Source organism: Sciurus vulgaris (genome assembly GCF_902686455.1).
Source record: "Sciurus vulgaris genome assembly, chromosome: 2".
Classification (NCBI taxonomy): Eukaryota; Metazoa; Chordata; class Mammalia; order Rodentia; family Sciuridae; genus Sciurus; species Sciurus vulgaris.
The window spans coordinates 193,382,060-193,401,857 of NC_136462.1; the positions used below are offsets into that span (position 1 = coordinate 193,382,060).

Genomic DNA, 19,798 nt, shown 5'->3' on the forward strand with positions numbered 1-19,798 from the left:
AGTTTTCTTTGTTTAAAATGTCTGCAGTCAGGCACTCACCTTGGCCTGTGAGGCTGCCCAACTCCCTGGGTTTCCAGCCGCCTCTTCCCCTGCTCACTCAGGTCCCCTCAGCCTGGTCCTGCCTCGGGGCCTTGGCACTGGCGGTCCCACCTAGAGGCCCCTTCCCCATGCTCCCTGGTGGCTCTGCCTCCCAGGTCTCAGCGGAGCGAGCGGCCCCTACCCATGTGCCCCACCCTGCCTGCCCACCAAGGGTCTGGTTTCCTTTGCAAATCACCGTCTGAATTTCTAGTGCATTTATTTATGTTTATTGTCTCTTTCCCCAGGGGGTCGGCTCCACCAGGGCAGGTTCTCCTGGGCTTGTTCCTGCGGGACCCCAGCCTGCACTCGGCAGGTGCCAGTAAACATTTGCTGGAGGGATTCTGGGGTCGGGATCAGTCCTCACTACTCCACCATGATCTGAGGAAAGGCCACCATGTCCGGTCCTTCCCAAAGCGTTGGGAGCATGTCAACATTGATTCGCTGTCTCGGGTGATGGACCCCCATCCTGAGGCTAGGGCTGGGGGGAGCTGGGAATGGGGTGGGTGAGCCTCCCCCCAGGCTCCGAACTCCCCCCAACCCAGCCCACCAGGAAACACCAGGAGGCGGCCAAGGTTAAGCAGGTCTCGCTGCTGTTATAAATATATTATGTACATCCAAAACATGACATTAAAATATTACTCCATATTACAGAAAAGATATTAAGGCTTTCTATTATTTACATTAAACAAGCAAGCACCTTTAAAAAAAAAAAACAAAAAAAAAAAAACAGAAAGCCCCACTCTTCCTTCTCCGACACACCTTGGCCAGAAGGGACACGGTACCCTTCCCCAGTGACCACAAGCCTCTGCAGGGCCATGCTCTGCAAGGCTACTCCTGTACGGGATGCCAGGTCTGGCCAGAAGCACGTGGGCAGGTGGAGGTGGGGGCCTGGGATGTCCAGGCCTGGGTGGAGGATCCCGGCCTTTCCTGGCCAGCTGCCCTGACCCTTGCGGGGCTTGCCATCCCTGGGTGGACAGGTGGGGCTGAAGTTAGTGGCTTGGGCTGTCCCCCTACCAAGGCCTCTGGGTCAGTTTATAGGACCATGGCAGGACAGTGACCTGGGGACGCGGGAGTGTCCTGGGGCCTCCCTGGACCACTGGTGTCAACAAGGAAGGACACAGGAGACTCAGGAGCCCAATGCAGCCACACTGACGGTCCACCTGTGGTGGGAGGCAGGGGTGCAGGAGCGGACCCTGTGCCCGAGGGCCAGCTGGCGGCCAGGGCTCGTTTCTGCAGCCAGGCTTGGCAGACGGGCAGCTCGGCTGGCTGGGAGGCCCGGGAAAGACGACACGGGAGGAAATGAAAACATCAGTGGCTCGAGTATTCTGTCATGAGGGGTGGGCGGGGTGCCCAGGCCCAGCCCGGAGACGTCCTCCCACGCGGAGGGCCAGCTCGAGGAGGCCGGGGTCTGGCAGATGGCTTCGTTGGGGGGCGAGGGAAGGCTGGCAGCCGGGAGGCCGGCTTGGAGGAGCTACTTGACCTTCTGGGCCCACTTCATGTCGTCCGCTCGAGGCTTCTCGCCCGTCAGGCCCTGGATGAGGTCCTCCAGGCGCCGCCAGAAGCCCAGCTTCTCCAGCGGGTAGTTGAGCCAGCCTGCGGCAGAAGGGCACGGGCTGAGGGGGCGGCCCTGCCTGGGGGCCACGGCGCCTGCAGCTGAGGTGGAGGTGGCCGCAGGACCACCCCCTGAGCCCATACACTCGAGCTGGAAAGAAGCCCGGTGGCCCCGGGGACACTCACCCCTCTGGCACTGGCCCACGTGCCGTCCCAGCAGGGCAGTCCTGCCTCAGGCCAGAAGGACCCCTCCCTGGGCCTCCCAGGACCCCAAGCTCGTCCAGGTCTGACCTCCTGGCCTCAGCAGCGTCCTCCGCCCCACCCGCTCCCTCCTCCCCACGCGCCCCCTCGCTGCTTGGCACTCCTGGGGCGTCTCCAGACCCCTGCAGCACCTCCCCCAGTTCCTTCAGGTCTGCTTAACTCCCCTCTGAGCACCCCACTTAGAGGGGGAACCCTCCGCTCCCTCGCCCGTGCCCTGCTCCATCTCCTCCAGCGGATGGGCTACACATTTTACTTGCTGTGTCTCCCCCCCGAGGGGAGTCTGTTTTAGTCACGGTTGGGTCCTAAGCCCAGAGCAGAGACTGGTACATAGTAGGTGCTCAACAAACACCTGCTGGCTGGCTGGGTGGGTGGAGCCACAGCTCCATAGTGGGGCGGGGGGTCTATCTCTTGTCTACTCTGGCATCTTGAGCACCCTGAGGGCTGCCCAGCGCACTGAGTTGACGCTCTGTGTTCTGGGCCCTTCGGAGACTCTGTCCCCCTGACCCCAGGGCATGCAGCCCTCACGGGGGCCGCACCTGTGGTGATGCAGAAGTAGGTCTCGTGGGGCGAGACGTGGTGGATGCGATGGTGCTTCCGTGGCAGGATGATATGCCAGTCCTGTAGGAAGGTGACCCAGCGTGGCAGCCCGAAGTATGTGTGCGACCACTTGTGGATCTGGTTGGTGAAGGTGCCGAAGATGCTCAGGCAGAAGACAAAGCACGCCCAGGGGTACAGCTGCTCCAGGGCCTCTGGGTGGGACAGGGTGCTGTCACGTGGCCGGCCATGGCCACCCAGCCCTCGCTCTGGTCCCTGGGCAGCTCTGCTGCCAGGACGGCACCTAGGTAGGTCTTCCAGCCTCGGCTAGCCTCAGGCCAGCTGGGACACCCCATCCCACTCGGGAGGCCCGTGACGGGGAAGCACGGGGAACAGTCTGCAAGGTGGACACTGCCGTCAGCCAGAGTGGGGTCCGGACCCTGCCCTGACACCTCCTGCTGACAAGAACCAGGCCGGGGACAGTCTCTGAGTCTCATCTTCTTAGTCACTAAGCGGGGATAAGCCTTCGCCAGGTTCCCTGACACAGGCCTGGTCCAGGAGTCTCCTGGGGACAGACGCCCGTGGAGGCAGGCAGGCAGGCCAGGGTGGGGAGGCGCCCCGTGTTACGGGCTCCACGAGCTGACGCCTCCGGCGAGGCAACAGCCTTCAGGCTCACCCTGCGGGGAGAGGCGGGGCCTCCCGGGTGGCGAGGAGGGCAGGGGGCACTCAGCAGCCATGCACCTGGGACAGCTCCGCTGGCCTGTAGACAGCCATCACCTCCACCCACAGGAGCTGCTCTGAGGACCCGGGAGGTGACAGGACGTGGCCGCCTGACCTCCACCGAGCGCAGTGTCTGCCTGCTGGGGAGCCGGGCAGCCTGTTCCCACCCAGAGCCCGGGGGCCAGCAGAAGGAGCAAAGGCTGGGCTGGGCGGAGCGGGGCGGCAGGTAAACTGGAGCAGCTCGGGTCAGGGAAGCTGGTGGGGACGAGGACCCAGGTGGCAGGCCACAGGCCAGCTCTGACGGCCGGGGGCAGACAGAGACCCAGTCTCTGGGTCCAGTACCCCGACTCCGCGTGGCCACCAACGGAGCACACCCGAACACACGAGGGCCGCAGGACACGCACACAGGGAGGAGGCTGCCTGGCCCTGTCCCCGCCGCCCAGCCGCGGCGACCTCACCTGGGCTCTGGGTGCGGAACTTGTAGGCCATGTTGAGCAGAGGCAGCAGCATCACCAGGCAGTTGTCGCCGTTGGTCTCGATGAAGTCGTGCCGCGTGATGGCCGTGGGGTCGATGTGATGCTCCCGAAACGGCCGGATGAAGGCCTGGTGGCAGCGGAGCACCGACCAGTCAGCCCATGGCATCTGCCTCTCCAGGCGCTGGGACGCGCAGGTGGAGGCGCCACGCGCTGGCACCCAGGCAGACCCTGCCCGGCCTCCAGGGCGCAGGAGCCTGGCAGGCCTTCACCACCCTGGGGACTCAGTCCATGCCTGGCCTCAGGGGGCCCGGGGACCATCTGCCCCTGGACATCCGGAGAGGCCCCTCGCAGGGACAGCGGGGCCCTCTGCCTCCCCTCCTTGGGTACAAGCTGCTCAGAGAGGCGGATGGCACGTATGCAGGCCTGCCAACCAGAGCACCCATCCCCTGGCCACAGGGACTGGCCGGTGGAGGGCACCGGACCCAAGCTGGGCCAATGGGAGCGAGCCAGTAGGGAGGGGAGGGGATGCGCTCCTGTTCTGAGCGGGCCGCATGGATGTGGGCTGGCGGGGCAGCCACCGGGCGGAGGTGGAGGGAGATGGAGACCAGACTGCTGGCTGCTGTCCTGCGCTCCGCCACGCCTTGATCTGCTCTGACCCCGGCCTTTCAGGTACCGGAATGAGAACTGCGTGTGGTTAAACCAGATCAGACTTTCTGCCACTCCAGGGAGGCCTGACCGGTGCAAGACTGGACCCAATTAAAGTCAGAAGTGGGGTGTGGGGAACGGTGAACGAGACAGGCCTGGAGCTCAAGGGCAGGCAAACCCTATGCTCTGGGCGCGGCTGGTCCTGGCACCTCTGCTTCCACAAAGTGGGATGGGAGGCCGCAGCGACGGAGCCGCCTTTGGACAGGGACCCCGAGGCTGAGAGGACAGGGGCTCCGCGCCACGCGCCCAGCATACCCACCTTGCCCACGATGGGCAGCTCCACGGAGCCCCACGTGTCGGCTCCCCAGTGCACCAGGCCGGAGAAGAAGTCCGCGGTGACAGCCCCTGCAACTGTGGGTGAGAGGAGGTGGCTGCAGACGGCCGCCAGCGCGACCCCTCCTCGAGAGGCAGCCCTCGGCTGCTCGGCTGGGGCGAGGACGGTCCCTCCCGACGGGGACGGCTTCTTCCCTGCGGCAGCGCTCTGCCCTGCAGGAGCGGCAGGCCCGGGAGCAGCTGGCGACTCGGATGCCTGCGCCGGCCTGCCAGGTGCTGGCCCCTCCCCACGGCGAGCCTGCTGGCCTTGGGCTGGTCCGACGGCGCCCACGGGGGAGTAGAGGCCACCCCACCCCACCCGGTCACCAGTGCGGCCACCTTGTGGCCTCTAGCTGCCTGTCCTTGTCTTTGTTTCCACCTGCTCAGCGTGGAGTGGGCCCCTCGGGGACCAACACCTCTCGGCTATGGAGAGAACTTTCCGGAGGCTTTGGGGCGCCCACCCCTCGAGTCGCGCTCAGGCAGGAGGTGGGCAGGGCAGGAGGGCGGGTGGCAACCACGCCGAAGCGCAGGCTGGAAGGGCCCACGGGGCCTGGCAGGCTCCCCTGAACCCGCTCCACAGGTCCTCGGCCATCTCCCTCGGGGTGTGGGCCACCTGGGCCACCGCACGAAGCCACGTCCCTGCCGTTCCCTCCAGGGTACTCCTGACGCCCGAGGTGGCTCCATGTGTGGTCCCTGTTTCTTGGATAAGAAAAGAGGCTCAAAGATGTCAACCACCCCTGGTCACGTGGCCCGGCAGTGGCGGCCCCGGGACAGGACAGTATGTCCACCGCAGGCTGCACCTCCGCAGGCCCAGGGCGGGATGAGAGCTCCTCCTGCACACCAGGGGATGTGGCCACGCTATCTCTGCGCACCAGGAGAGACAAGGAGCCACGTCACGAGAGCCACGGTGGAGCCACGTTGAGGGCTGGAGGCTTCATCTTTTACCACTATAATTGCTGTGTGACCCAGGACAAGCCCCTTGCCTCCTCTGGGCCTCGGCATCTTCACTTGCATCTCCAGAGGCCTGTTCCAATCATACCGATGTGGCCTTTGAATTCTGCCTTCTTGAGAAGCAGCCACAGGCAAGAGGAGGGCATTTCAGAGCCCAGGCCCTCCTGAGCCCCTGCATTCCCCAGACCACAGCTCACCTCGTGGCTTAATGGCCACAGCCCCCACGTGGTACAGGCCTTGCACAGCTTGGCCTTCTCCCCAGGAGCCCTGTCCGACCATCGCCCAGCCAAGCCGCAGCTTCCACAGCTGTCCTGAGTGTGAGTGGCGTAAACCACGCAAACCTGGCGGCTGCCCACATGTCCAGCTGCAGCTTTCCCAGTCGCTGGGCCCTGGTGTGCTGGCCCAGCTCCTGCAGGCTCCCCTGCCCTGCATCTCCCCACTCCTGTCCTGTGCCACCACAGACCTGCTGCCAGCAGCGCGGACTGACCCAGCCTGTTCTAGAACTTCCCACAGCTCATCCCGGGTCAGGGCATCTGTGTGCCCTCTCTTCGCTGACCACTGTCCCAGCGTCCAGGTGGAGTAGGACATGTCCTCCCCCAGGCACTGTGGAGGCTGGGCTGGTGTGGCTTCCCCTCAAGACAGCAGCGTATTTTCAACCCGATGGTCTTGGGCACCTGACACTCCCAGGCCCCGCCAGCACCTTGCGACATCAGGTTCTTAATCCTCACTGCCCAAGGCAGCCCGCACCCAATTGCCTTCACTGTCCTGAGCATGTAATGCTCCCGGACACTGAGACCCAGTGACAGCAGGAGGGGACACGTGTGACAGGACCACGCTCGTCCTTGGGGCTGGCCAGTGTGCTGCAGGGGCCTCTGGTGCTCAGGTGCACTCACACCTGAGCCAGGTGCTCCGGGCAACTGCGGGTGGCAGGCTGTGCCAACGGCTGGCTGCCTATGACGATGAACAGGGACCCCGGCCACCAGCCCCGTCATCAGGGAACCATCAGCAACAGCCCCCGGAGGCAGCGGGCACGGTGGCGCACACCTGTCACCCTAGCGACTCGAGAGAGGCGGCAGGACCACAGAGTCCAGGTCAGCCTGGGCCACCTGGTGAGAACCTGCCTCAAACAGGAAAGAGGTCCGGGACGTGGCTCAGTGGCAGAGTCCACGTTCAATCCCCAGTACGAAGAAAAAAGGGAAAATAAATAGGGAAACCCAACTGAGAGGCCGACTATGAAAACGGTCAAGGTCACCCAGACTGAGAGAAGTCGGGCGGGGCTCCGCCCAAGGCCTGGGTCTCCGTTCCCGGCACCACACAGGCGAAGGGGAAAGCAGTCGAGGAACGTGGCACAGGGACAGTCTGCGAGGCGGCCGCGCCCTGGAGCCTGACCTCAGTCGTGGCGATCGCACAACGTGCTGCTAGCTGGGCCCCTGGAAAGGAGGACCGAGGCTCGGCTCCGGTCAGCACCGGGCCCACTGTGGCCAGCACGGTGCCGACGCCAGACCTTAGAAGGGGAGGAAAGAGAGAGGTGGGAACCGCCCCGCGGAAGAAAACTTCGGAATAGTCTGCGAACCAAGGTCAACGCCGCTTCACGGCCCCTTCCCAGAGGACCCAGGGGACTCAAGGGAAGGACCGTCCAAGGTCACACAGTGGCCGAGTGTCTGGGCGGCTGTGGGGCCACCATGGACCACTGCGAGGGCCGCCCACCGCGGAGTGTGGGTGGACGAGCCTCCACAACAGGTCCACGAGATGGGGGTGCGAGGGCCCTGCCCCCAGTCACCAGGGTCACCAGCAGGCCAGCCGGTCAAGTGCTCTGACCTGGGCCACAGAGAGCTCCCCAGAAGCCGCCCTGGTGGGTCAAGGCCCTTCCCTCTCAGTACCCAGTCTTGTGCCTGCCAAGTGACCAGCCCCTGGCCTTCAGGCCTTGGCGCTATGGACAGCTGTCAGGAAGCACGCAGGCAGGGAGGGCCTCCCCCTCCCTCGGCAGCAACAGCTCGGGATCCTGGGCCTGGGGACGCTCTTTCTAGAGCAGATTCCAGGCTGCCTGCCTGCAAGGCCCCTTTAATGGGGGCAGGGTGGAAGGGACACAGAAGACTCTTTGTCCCAGCCTGCTGGTGGCTGGGTGGTGGCTGAGACTGGCTCGCCCTGGGGCAGCTTCAGCCACCACCCTTCCCTGCAGACACTGGCATGGGGACAGTTCCCTCCAGGCTCCCAACTCACCAGTGGTGTGAGACAGTCCCTGGGCCTCGAGCTTCCGCTTCCCTGCGGGTCACTCAGCAGGCACTTCTCCATCCTGCCTACCTCGAGGGCCTGCTGTGGAGACCGAGTGGCCGAGAGGCACCGGGGCCCAGCCCATGGTCTGGGGCTTGCTGAGCTGTCCTGGGCCGGTCCTGCCTGTCAGCTCGGCCAGCTCCACCTGAGCGCCAGAACCTGAGGCCACTGGGCCCCGCCCCGCGCCGGCTCCAGGACTCCCGCTCCTCCACCCTGCCTCTTCCTCCGCTTCCCGCCCTCATGTGCTCACCCACTGGGGTCGGATGCTGTCCTTGTCAAGGTCACTTAACGAGCTTCACCTGGCCAACACCGGCGGCCCCCATCTTGCGGCTGGGCTGTTCCTAGCTGATCTCTAAGCCTGCGGGAGATGCTCTCCTCTTGGCCTGTGTCCCTCGGGCGATGCCTTAGCCTCCCACTGGCCCTGCCTCTCCTCACGGGGCTGGACAGTGACCTGGCTGCTGTGCCCTCGGCCAGGGGCGCCTGCTAGCCTCTGGGTGGCCTCCCACGTCCTCTGCAGGCTTGATTCCTCCCCTCCAGCACGTCTCAGAGGGGCAGTGCCTCCCTCCTGCCCCTCGGCCGTCCCTGGCCAGTGGCCGCTGACCCCCCCCTCTCACCACCATGCAACCCAACAGCACAACTAACAGACCACCTAACAGCTCGTTCGCAGTCCCACAGCCTGTCCCACCTGCAGGCCCTGCCGCACCGGCTGAGCATAGCAATCACCTCCTGCCCCCGCACCCCCATCCTTCCCCGGCGTCAGAGCACACGGCGCCCTGCGGACGCCTCGCTGGGCTTCTCAGAGAATCTCCTGCAGTCCAGATAGCGCCTGTGCCACCAGGCCCCTGCCTTTCCTCTGGTGAGCTGTGCCCAGCCACCAGGTCTCCCTTCTGCTCCCCTAACGCGGGCACACACCAGCCACAGGCCTGGACACTCGGGGCTCCCTCTGCTGGGACGCGCCTCCCGCCCTGGCTTCGTCAACTGCTCGCCTTTCACGGTTGTGCTCTGCATGATTTCTTGGGCTTGCTTGGGGCACCGTAATCTCTGGGAAGATAGGGACGGGTAGGGGGCTGGCACGGTGCCCTCCCGTCTGTGTGTTAACACACAAATCAGGGCAGCTATTTAAATCAATTGGGGCTTTGTCAACACCACTATCAGGGATTGTCTACTCTTATCGGCCAGAGACAGAGGTGCAGGACAGGGAGCCACGCCTCCCCCGGGGCTGCTCATGGCCGGGCTGGGAGCCCAGGGCCCAACCAGGGAAGGAGGCCATGCCCTGCCCCGATGCCCCCCAGCTGGCCACACAGCACACAGCTGGCTTGGGTCCCACGTTCCCTGACCTTGCAGAGGATGGTGGTCAGAGTGGGAAGTGCCCAGGGCTGGCACCCAGTAAGTGCTCACAAAATAGACACCGTTGAACTGACCAGTGAGGCCACGGTGAGCTGCGTGACGGCAGTGTCCCTCCCGGCTTCTCAGTCCTGGTCCCCCCAGTACTAGGAACACCTGCATTTGGGCCTCGCCACACCTCAGGTGGCAGGGACTGAACCTGTGGGGCCTAACCCCCGGCCCTCTTTACTTTTTATTGAGAGACAGGGTCTCCTGAGTTGCCAAAGCCGGCCTGGGGGCTAGGGCTGTGCCTAGCATGTGCGAGGCCCTGCGTTCCATTCTCAGCACCACATAAAAACAAATGAATAAAAGAAGGGCCACCAACATCTAAAAACATTAAAAAAAAAAAGAGCTGGCCTGAAACCCTCGACCCTCCTGCCCCACGCACCAGCCCCAGGGCTGCCCTGTCGTACGCGGGTGGGAAACGAGGCTCCGAGACGCCAGGGACACACAAGCCGCCAGCCGTGACCCCAGTCTGTGCACTGCTGCAGGTCCCTCCCATCCCTGGGGGCAGGTGGGGCCCAGGCTCCCAGCACTGGCCAGGTCTCCCTCGTGCCCCTCCAGCTAGCCCGTCCCCCAAACCCAGCCCCAGATGGCTCGGTTAGTGGCCTGAGCGTTACTGGCTTAGGCCGCCAGAATGCTTTTAATGAGATTGTGGGCGCTGAACCCCGAGGGAGGCCAGGCAGGAGCAGAGACGCAGCTGCCCCTTGCTGAGAGGGCGAGGGCTGGGGAGGGGCGGGCGGCCAGGCATGCGTGGGCTTCTCAGCGTGTGGCTCCCCGCCCTCCCTTCCAAGCCTCAGCTTCCTCATCTGGAAAATGAAGACCCTCGCTTCACCAGCTGTGGACAGGGGAGGGTGGACGCGGAAAGCACCAGCTCACTCCTTCATTCAGATCAGTAAGTGCCGTGCCCCCTGGGAGCAGGCCTTGAGCTTGGGGCGGACACAGCCCTGAAGTCTCTGCCCTCGGGCGCAGAGCGGGCGGGGCACAGCTGTGGAAGGACTGCTCTTTTCTATTTCTTCAGTAGTGGGGATGGAACCCAGGGGCGCTACCACTGAGCCCATCCCAGCCCTGTCTGTCTACCCCGAGACAGGGTTTTGCTAAGGTGTTGAGGTTGGCCATCTTCCTGCCTCAGCCTGCCAGGCTGGGACCGCAGGCGTGCATTTGCATGCCCCGAGGCTACTTTTGAGGAGCAACCAGGAAGGGCCTCTCTAAGGAGGTGACCTCAAAGCACCTTGAATCATGTAGCTACATGCTTTGAGGAGAGATCCGGGCTCAGGGCACAGCATGCGCAGAGGCCCTGAGGTGGTGGAAGAGGCCGGTGCAGCAGGAGCAGGGTAAGCAGCAGGACAGTGACCGGTGGGTGCAGTCGAGGAGAGGAGCTGGGCTCCACCTAGGCACGTAAGGGGGACGGGCGGCAGGAGGCCTGGGCCTCTAGCAGGACCCCTCCCTTGGGTCACGTGTGGACACTGGCCAGTGGGGCGGTGCCAGGGGAGTGAGGACCACCAGGAGGGGGCGGGGGGTAGGAGCGAAGAGCAGGTGGCCCAGGAGGAGAGGACCTGGGGATGACGTCACGGCGCCGCCCACTGAGATGGGAAGGCGGGGCTCCCGCGCCCACTGATGCGAGTGCGCACCCGCGGGGCGGGCAGGACGGCGGCCACTCACCGACGCCCAGGATGACCGAGGGCGTGTGCTCCCAGCGGGCCAGCAGCAGCAGGTGGACCAGGTTGTAGGCGATGAGGCTGAAGCACAGGACCACCGAGCACCACTCCTGGAGGCGCTTGCCTGCGGGGAGAGGGTGGGCTGAGGGCCGCAGGCGCCAGGCGGCGGGGTCCGCGCCAACCCCGCCCAGGAGCGCACGGCCCGCTGCCCACTTCACAGATGAGCCCGCTGAGGCCCGATCACGGTCACACGCACCGTGCCGCTCCTGCGCAGTAGGGACTCGAGCGCCTCCCAGGCCCTGCGTGTTCTCTCCGGAGACACCCCAGGGAACTCAAGTGAACGTCTCTTCTGTCTTAACCAGAGGCACTCGGCACCATGTGGCCTTGGCAGGCAATTATCTGGAGGTAGAGGCTACAAATAGCCTCTGATCCTGGAGGCTCTATCCTGCCCAGCCTCCCCTGAGCAGGTTCCAGGCCTGAGTCAGGAGGTCATGGAAAAACAGGGCTTTGGGGACACTAGGGTTGGCACTACCCAGCTGACTCATGCTGGGAGTCAGGGCAGGTGGCTTGAGCAGAGCAGCACATTTGGAGAAGCCAGCGCGCAGGACTCGGCTGTGAGAGCTCTTCTACCGCCCCGCACTCGCAATTCCTGCAGAACTGGGGCTGGATGGAGCCCAGGGACGCTCCACCCCTGAACCACATCCCCAGCCCTTTTCTGATTTTTATTATGAGACTAAGTTAGTGCCCAGGCTGGCCTTAAACTCGCCGTCCCACCCAGCACCATGCATTTTTAACGGACCCACAAGCCGGGACACTCGGATTCACACTGTGGCTGCCTGAGGTGTCAGGACTTTGGAAGTCACCCATGTCCATGACCCTGGACGGGCACACCAACCCAGTCCATGGCACCTCCTCAGCCAGGACGTGCCTGGGCAGCTGCCTAGCCATGGACATGGAGAGATGTACAGGACACGGCGTGGGTGCGAGGGGCCGCGAGCAGCCCTCATGAAAGAGCCTGGTGGAGACGGCTTTTCATTTACTCCTTTCGAATCCACCACATCCACACTTTCAAAACATCACGTGGGTGACCCAGAACCTGTGACAGGCAGCAGGGCCCACAGGCATGAGACCCTTAACGGTGGTAATTTTATTATCATGACTGTGGGGCATTGAGGGAGCACCAAGTGCCAGGCACCTGTGGAGGTAAAGACCTGCAGAGAAGAAGACTAAGGGTCAGAGTGCTCAAGGAAGTTGCCCATGGCTACAGACTGGGATCCCCTGGCCAGAGGGTCTGGCTCCTAAGACCCTCCCTTACCCTACCTGTCCAGCTCCTGAGGCCACCCCCCAACCACTCTAATGACATCCTGGGCCAGGAGGCCAGGGCATCTCAAACAGTGCCAAACAGGCCCCTGAAGTGATCAGCGAAGGGGTCAGGAGAGACGGGAGAGCGTGCAGACCCGCGCCTCTGCACCTGGTGATCTGCCCCTGCTCCTGCGGACCTCAGCCCCGAAGCCTCCACCTCCAGGAAGCCACCCTCGAGGCTCCTCCAGCCTCTGCGCTCCCACCTGGGACGCTCCACTCAGGACCACAGTCCAACCAGAGCATGAACTCAGGAGGCTGGGGACGTGCCTGGCCCACTCTTCAGGGCCCCGGCACCTGGTGCTCAGTATGTCCCCAGTCACAGTCCTAAAGGAAGATGAGCAGGCTGACTCTGGGTGCCCCTCACCAGCACGCCTTGGGAAGGAAGTCTCAGGCTCTGTCCAGAAAGGGAAACTGAGGCTCAGAGAGGTCACACAGCTCCAGACCACCTTGAACCTGAACCAGGGCAGCTGCCCTCCCCTTGCCCAGGAAAAGACCCAGGCTCGGAGCCGGCAGGGCAACTGCAGGGTCACATCCCTTTGGTCTCTCGTTCAGCAGAGGTCAGAGGCCAAGACAGAGCAAGGACTTCAGCGGAGGTCACGCAGCAGAGGACGGAGGCCGTCTCCCACGTGGCCGGCCTTCCCCTTTCCAGTTCCTGTTTGTCCAGGGCCCAGGGTGCAGAAACCAGGAAGCCCCAGGGTGGGTGGCAGGGCAGGGGCTCTGAGGGCACAGCAGGAAACCAAGGGCAGGTGGCCCCTCCCTGCCAGCTCCCTCGCAGCCTGCAGGGAAAGCTGGGCAGAGTGGACAGCGGCAGCATGTCAGAGGACAGCAGCAGTGACGAGGGTGACGTCCGCTGGCCCCACCAGAGATGCTGCCAAGCTGAGGCCTGGCAGGTTTTGTGCTTGGTTTTCCTTTTAAATGAGCTAAATTTAAAAGTCACACGCATTCCTAGTTCCGGCTTCCCCTGAGAACACGGGCCTGAGCAGGCGGAGGCCACAGTGTCTGATGGGGACCTGCCTGTGTCCTCGCACTGCCTGGGTGAGGTGGCCCTGGGTGGGCCTGTGCCGTCCTCTGAGGAGGGTCACACTCAGGCCTCAGCACCTTCGCGGAAGGAGCCAGAACCCACTTTCCCAGATGAGGACGCCAGGCTCAAAGCTGGGGCGGATGCTGGACTTGCAGAGGTGACCTGGTCACCTGGATGTCCTGGACGGTCCTGATGCCGAAGATGGCCCCGGTCTTGCCCTGTGCCATGAAAAACATCCCTGAAACCCGGCTATTTCCCATCTAAATCCGCTCCTCTTTTGACTCTGAATCCTGTGAATGGAGAACCTCGGTTCTCATCCACAAAAAATCCACAGGCGACAATCAGCAGCCTTGGTGGGTCACTGAGTAGGCGCCAAGGACAGCCTTGGTCCCCTCAGACCTCCCCAGCTGGGGACCAGCCTCCCCACCTTCAGAGGGAGAAAACAGCCTGGGGAGGCGAAGGCTGAGGTCACCCGACAGTCGGGACATAGGCCTTCAGCCTTCCAGGCCCGTGAGGGCAGCTGGCCTGGACACTGCCATTTCCCAGATGGGCAGGCTGAGGCGGGGTGGGTGCAAGGGCCGTGCTTGGCACCCAGGAGGCCGCCTCCTCTGGCTCTAACACGAGCTCCTCGTCCACAGCCCGGGCTTGGCGGCCAAGGACGGTCCAGGCCTGGGGGGCAGGCCACAGTTGGGGCTGGGCACCGGGCTCGCCTCTTCCGCTCTGATGCAACAAGCGCCCAGAGAGCTGTACTTCTGACCGCCCCTGAACACCAGGAGACCCTGGGCTTCACAGAGATGGAGGGACTGGACATACAGAGAGGGACGCGACCAGGGCCAGAGGAACACCCAGGGAAGAGGCCGCAGGAATCAGAGACGTGGAAGGAGGAGAAACAGAGCAGAAGAGCAGAGGCCTGCGCCTCCACCTTCCCTTGTCCACATGGGGTCCCTCCAGCGCCGGGCAGGGGCATCCACTGTTGGCCAGGGGAGGTGGACACCGTATCCGGGATCCTTCAGGCCCCCAGGAGCCCTGTAGTCTGTGGCCCCCAGAAGTGGCGCGCACAGCTGGGTTTTGGCTGCACCTTTTGAAAGCCAGACCCCTGCCTCACCTCCCAGCCTGCCTGTCTGGTGGGAAGCCTGGCCAGGACCACCAGACCCTTCACACACCCTGATGTTCAGTGTGGGGTCGTTTGTTGCTATGGAAGTCAAACCAGAGTGGGGTGCTGTGTAGGACCCTCCATGGCTCCCAGTGCCCAGGACCAGCCCCAGCTGGGGTCTGGCTGCATCCCCTCTCTGCCCACCCTCTGTGGTCCCCTCTACCCTGGCTGCCCCACAACACCCCACGGCTCCCTGCACACACCAGGCCCACTCTGCCACGGGCCCTACCCTGCCAACCTGGGGCACGTGCGCCCTCGACACCCGTCCCTGGTGGGCTCCCTTCACAGTGACAGCTGAGAACATAGAACCTAAGCTGGCACCACGAGGCTCGCCGGCAAATCATCCACCCGGGAGGCCGAGGCAGGAGGACAGAAAGTTTGAGGCCAGCCTTTGGCGACTGTCTCGAAGTGAAAATAAAAACGGGCCTGGGTGTGGTCAGAGGGCCCTGGGTCCAGGCCCCAGTACTGAGAAGAGAAGAATAAGAAGAGAACTCGGAACCCAGAGTGCCCCCGCAGGCGCCGTCCAGGGTTGCTGCTGACTGGCTGCGACCTTGGGCAGGTCGCTGCCGTGCCTCAGGCACTGTCATGACAGAGGACAGGGAGGGCCAAGCGCACCCTCTCTGGCCTCGCTGACCTTCCCACTGTGGGACAGACATGGCCTAATCCCGCCCAGGACCGGCCTGCAGGGCTCTTGTGTGCGTGGGGGGTGGGGAGGGGTGACAGGGCCGCCTCCTCCTATGGTAAGCGGAGGAAACGCACCTCACAGCTGGAGCCAGGGTGAAGCAAGAGCCTGTGAGGAAAAGGCCCGGCACACAGTCGATGCTCAATAGATGGTGAATGTGTCAACTGCCCTTGGTATCCATGATCAACCCGTCAACCATCAAGTGCCAAACCACCTCCGGTCCAGGAATCGCAAGAATTCAGCCCCGGAACCCGGGACTTCTCCCTGCTGACATCCTGGCCACAGGCTCCCTGCTTTCTACGAACATGCCGGGCGCGCTCCCACCCCAGGGCCTTTGCAACTGCCGTTACCCTGGCCCGGACAGAACCCTTCCTCACACCCTCAAGGCTCTGCTCTCTCGCCCTCTGCCCTCAGGTCTCTGTGCAAATGTCATCTGCCCAGAGGCCTGAACTGCGCCGTCTCCATGTGTCCCTCCCTCCCTAGTCTTCCCCCTTCCCTGTTCTGGCTTCACAGAGCTTGTCACCATTGAGCAGGAAAACATTTCCCTTATTTTGGGGTTTACTGGCTGTCTCCCTACTAAAACGCCAGCTCCAGTTTTTCTGTCTTGTTCGCTGCTCTGCTCCCAGGGCCTAGAACAGAGACAGGACATAGGTGTTCAATATGCATTGAGTCTGTTTCTCAGGTCCAGTCCAGAGAGGTCAAGGTATTTCCCCAAGGTCACACAGTGAGGAGAGAGAGGCCTATGGAAAGGAATTTGGAAGACTCAGTTTGACCAGGCTTTCCTCTTCCCCCTCCCAGTCAGCAGGAGAGAAGGCCTTGACCAGTTTGGGTACCAGGAGGCGGCGACAGACAGAATGCGGCTATTCTGCAGAGAGAAGGATGCTTGGGGAAAACAGAACCAGATGTGGGCAGACGTGCAGTCATGACGGAGTGGTGAGCGGAGTCCCTGGGAGGCTGGCAAGGCCTGGGAACAATCTGCGCTGGCTGAAGACAGGCAGGTGGGCAGAGCTCCTGTCAAGCGGAGGCCTTCAGACCTCTGCCGTTGAGTCCCAGGGCAAAGGGGCCTGAGCACTAGACAGAGGAGCCCGCTCTGCGTTCACAGCAAAGGTCAGGCTGCCGGTCAGCTGCAGGGAGTGCTGACTGGCTGCCAGGCACCCCACACAACCTCGCTTCCTTTCCTCACGCACTCAAGATGCCTGTTCTAGAGGTGAGGATGCTGAAGCTGGGGAGGAAACGTGGCCTGGCCAGGTCACACAGCTGGGCTGCGGAGGCCAGCCCCGACTTCCCCCAAGGAGAGCACGAGGTTTCACATCTAGAGGCTGGTGCTCTGGGCGTGGCCTGAAGAAACCATGGCAGCAGGGACCAGGCGGCTCTGGAAGGCTGCAGACTCCAGCCACCCCGGACCCAGAGAGGAAAAGCAAAGGGCCCAAGGTCATGCGACCCCTTAGGCTGAGACTTCGTTAATCCCAGGCTATCCAGGGCAGGAAGTCAAGCCACTGGAGGCCCCAGGCCCACCCGGCAAGGGCAGCACATGGTGGCACCTTTCCTGGCAAAAGGAAAGAGGTCAGAATGTTTGACAGACAAAGCTTGATGTGATGGTGACAGGCAGGCAGAGGGACCTCAGGCAGTTCCGTTCACACAGTCTGGAGTTCTTCGGGGGAGGCAGGCAACAAGGTCCTGGGGCTCACATGGGAGCCAGGGAACAGGATGGGGACTGGCACTTACTGAAGCATGAATGCTGGGCACAGCAGGAAGAAACAGGGAGGAACCTTGGCCTGTGGCAAGAATCCAAGTCGTCTGAGGAACCCGGGGGCTCCACCCCAGTCTTACTGGAGGGGGTTAATATATGAACGCGGGGGAGACTGAGGGCTGGGTTTGGGGCTTGTGTACAGAGGGGGCTTATACCGGGGGCTTTGCATCCCCCACTCCTAGAATCCAGGCACACGGGGCTAGGGGTGAGGCTCTGCACCAGAGGGTTCCACGGGGGTAGGGGAGACAACCAAGGTGGGGGAAAGGGCGTCTGGCACAGTCTGCAACCTCCAAGTTAGGGTTCCCAGATTGGGCGCGGGCGAGGTCACTATCTGCAGCCCAGAACCCCAGTTAGAATGCAGATGGGGTAAAGGATGTATGTGGATTCTCGATCCCGGAAAACCAGGATGGGATGTGACTTTGGGGGCCAGGGACAGTGCCTGTAGTCAAAGGGCTGCCTCAGTCTTGAACCGGGTCCTGAAGTGAAGGTTCCCAAGTCTAGAGGCGCTCACTGCAGCCCAAGCGCCCTGGGGCTAGGATTCCGGATGTGCAGTAGGATGGAAGCTGTTTGGGGATCCGGGACCTGATAGGGCGGTATCCTTGATCTGGGAGTGTCCCTGCAGCCAGAGAGCCCCCGAGCTGGGGTTCAGGCTTGGGCTCGGCAAGGACTGGGACGGGGTCCCCGGACCCGGGAGCGTTGTTTGCAAGTTAGAAGCCGGGGCTGGAGTTCCCCATCTGGGCCCGCGGCTGGCGTTCCGACCTGGGGAGCCCAGGGTCGCTGTCCGCAGCCGGGCGGGTGACTGCAGGCCCGGAGGGGGGCCCGGAGGTCCTACCTGGCGAGTAGAGCGCGGCCAGCTCGCGGGCCCCGGCGTGCTGCGCGCCCCAGCGCCGGCAATACGCCGCCTCATCCTCGTCGAGCTCCGGCTGCTGGCCCGGCCCGTCCTCGGCGCCCGCCATGGCCACTCGCCCGGCCCGCCCGGTGCGCTCTGCTGGCGGCGGCGGCGGCGGCGGCACGGCCGCGGAACCGCGGCGAGATCACGCCGCCCAATGACCGCCCAGCGCTGGGCGCGGCGGCGGCGCGGGCGGGGGCTCTGCCGGGCCTCGCGTCACAGCCAATCGGGGCCCGCACCGGAAACGCGCCGGCCAATCGGCGGCCTCCGAGCCGCAGCCAACCGCGGCGCCGGGGGCGGGGCCGCAGCTGGGCGCAGCTGGGCGCGGAAGCGTGGGGTGGCGGCGCGCCCCCGCCTGCCGCGCTCCGCCCCCGCCGGCCGCGCTCCGGCCTTCTGGAATCCCGGCGCGTCGCCGCCCGCCTGCGCCTCGGTTTACCGGCCGGTGCAATGGGCCGGGCGGGGCCCGAGGCGGGCGTTTCCCCAGCACACACCATTAAGCGCCCACTGGGCGAAGTATGCGAGCCGGGAGCTCGGCGGGCACCTGGTGGGAGGCTCCCAGCGGGGCGGGGTTACAGCAGCGTGTCAAGCCTCCTAGTGGGATGTCCCCAGGACCGCGGGTCCCTGTGCGCCCGGCGAGAAGACCCCCGAGCCGGGCCCGCCCCGGCTCTCATTCTTCCCAGGGCAGGGACAGTAAACTGGTGACAATGACAACAGGAGTCACTGTGAGATTAGTTGAGCGCCTACTAGCTGCCAGGCCCTGGGCCAAGAGAAAGAGAAGCGACACCAAGAGACCCCTAGACCCGGGCTCAGAGGTGCCCCCTCCTCCAGTCACTGTGACATCACCCCGTTTTGTCTTCACAGCCTTGTCATGAGCGGTGAACTTGCAGTTCCTGTCTCCTCTACCATAGAACAGTCTCCCGAGGCAGGGACTTCCTTTGTTCACAGGGGAACCCACTGACTGGAGCTGCAGCTGGCACGTGGTGGAAGCCCCAGAAGCCTTGAATGAATTAAGGCTCAGCCAGATGCCTTTAATACTGGAGCAGGTAGATGGACGCAGCTGGCTTTTCCCGAGCTCTAGCTGACTACAGAAGTGATTGCTCGTAGGAATTCCACACGGTGCCATCAGACGGAGCTGCCCTAGTGGCTGAAGGACCTGAGAGGTTCCAGCAGGGGAGGATCTTCCAGAAGTTCTCTCTAAGGCTCCATCTTCATTCTTCTCTGAGGACTAAAGCCCTGAATTCCTGGGCTTCCAGCCACCCCAGGGCTATTTTCTGAGCATTCCTACCCTGCATGGCCACTGCCCCTGGTCAGCCTCATGCCCCTTCCTGTCTCCTTCCCATACCTCTTCTCAGGGACCAAGAGCCACCTTGGAATGACCAACACAGGTCGCAGCCCAAGCCCTGGCAAATTCTGGTGAACTGTCTGGCCTTGAGCCAGGTTTCAACAGCTTCAGCCCGGGAGGTTATTTTGCCTTGCTTTGTGGGGCCTGGATCTCAGATTTCAGGGAAACCACCTCTAAAGTTTGCTGTGTCGCCAAGCTGAATGAGCAGCTGGTGGCTGTTGGTATCTAGAGGCCCCTTGGTGGCCGGAGTCTGCTGGTGCTTCCTCCACTCACTCCACGCTTGCTTGTGGAGGGCAGAAGGCCCAGCGCCATTCTAGGGAAGCAGCAGGGAGCAGTGCAGGGTCCTGGCGCTCCTGGACGGTGTGGGGTAGGGGTCAGGGAAGGCTTGTTCAAGAAGGCGACATTTAAGCCAGGTCTTAAAGGAGAGGAGGGAACCTCTTGTGCAGATGTCTGGGGACAACTGGTTCTGAGCTGAGGAGCCACAAGTGCTAATGTCCTGAGCCAGGAACTTGCTTGTCGTGTTCCAGAAACTGAAAGGAGACATGCGAGAGAGCCAGGTGGTGCAGAGGGAGCTGAGAGGAGGGGAGGCTGGGGGCCAGGAGGCAGGGCCTTGAAAGAGATTATCGGGTCTTCCTTAAAATGACCTGGGGCGTCCCTTCCACACAGGGTTTTGACACAGGGTTTTGAGCAGAGGGATGG

General features: G+C 63.3%; 1 protein-coding gene across 2 annotated transcripts; it reads right to left on the reverse strand.

The window, feature by feature from the left end:
- Positions 1-282: 282 nt before the first annotated feature.
- Positions 283-17,933, reverse strand: LOC306653920 (plasmanylethanolamine desaturase 1). 2 transcript variants are annotated; one of them, XM_079127046.1, is made up of 6 exons: positions 17,701-17,932; positions 10,905-11,024; positions 4,585-4,676; positions 3,603-3,747; positions 2,427-2,639; positions 283-1,671 (listed from the first exon to the last, which is right to left on the reverse strand). In XM_079127046.1, the coding sequence occupies exons 1-6, from the start codon at positions 17,822-17,824 to the stop codon at positions 1,550-1,552; spliced, it is 816 nt and encodes a 271-aa protein (XP_078983172.1). In that variant the 5' UTR covers positions 17,825-17,932; the 3' UTR covers positions 283-1,549. The 2 variants fall into 2 exon arrangements, with proteins under 2 accessions (XP_078983172.1, XP_078983173.1); XM_079127047.1 differs by lacking the exon at positions 10,905-11,024 and having other exon boundaries at positions 17,701-17,933.
- Positions 17,934-19,798: the final 1,865 nt, after the last annotated feature.

What these genes read in the sequence shown, in the direction of transcription:
- LOC306653920 (XM_079127046.1), bottom strand. Translation starts at nt 17,824, where the DNA reads ATGGCGGGCGCCGAGGACGGGCCGGGCCAGCAGCCGGAGCTCGACGAG. An exon ending in GGCCGCGCTCTACTCGCCAG is followed by an intron (nt 11,025 to 17,700) that starts GTAGGACCTCCG and finishes CTCTCCCCGCAG; the next exon opens with GCAAGCGCCTCCAGGAGTGG. An exon ending in GTTCCGCACCCAGAGCCCAG is followed by an intron (nt 2,640 to 3,602) that starts GTGAGGTCGCCG and finishes TGTCCCACCCAG; the next exon opens with AGGCCCTGGAGCAGCTGTAC.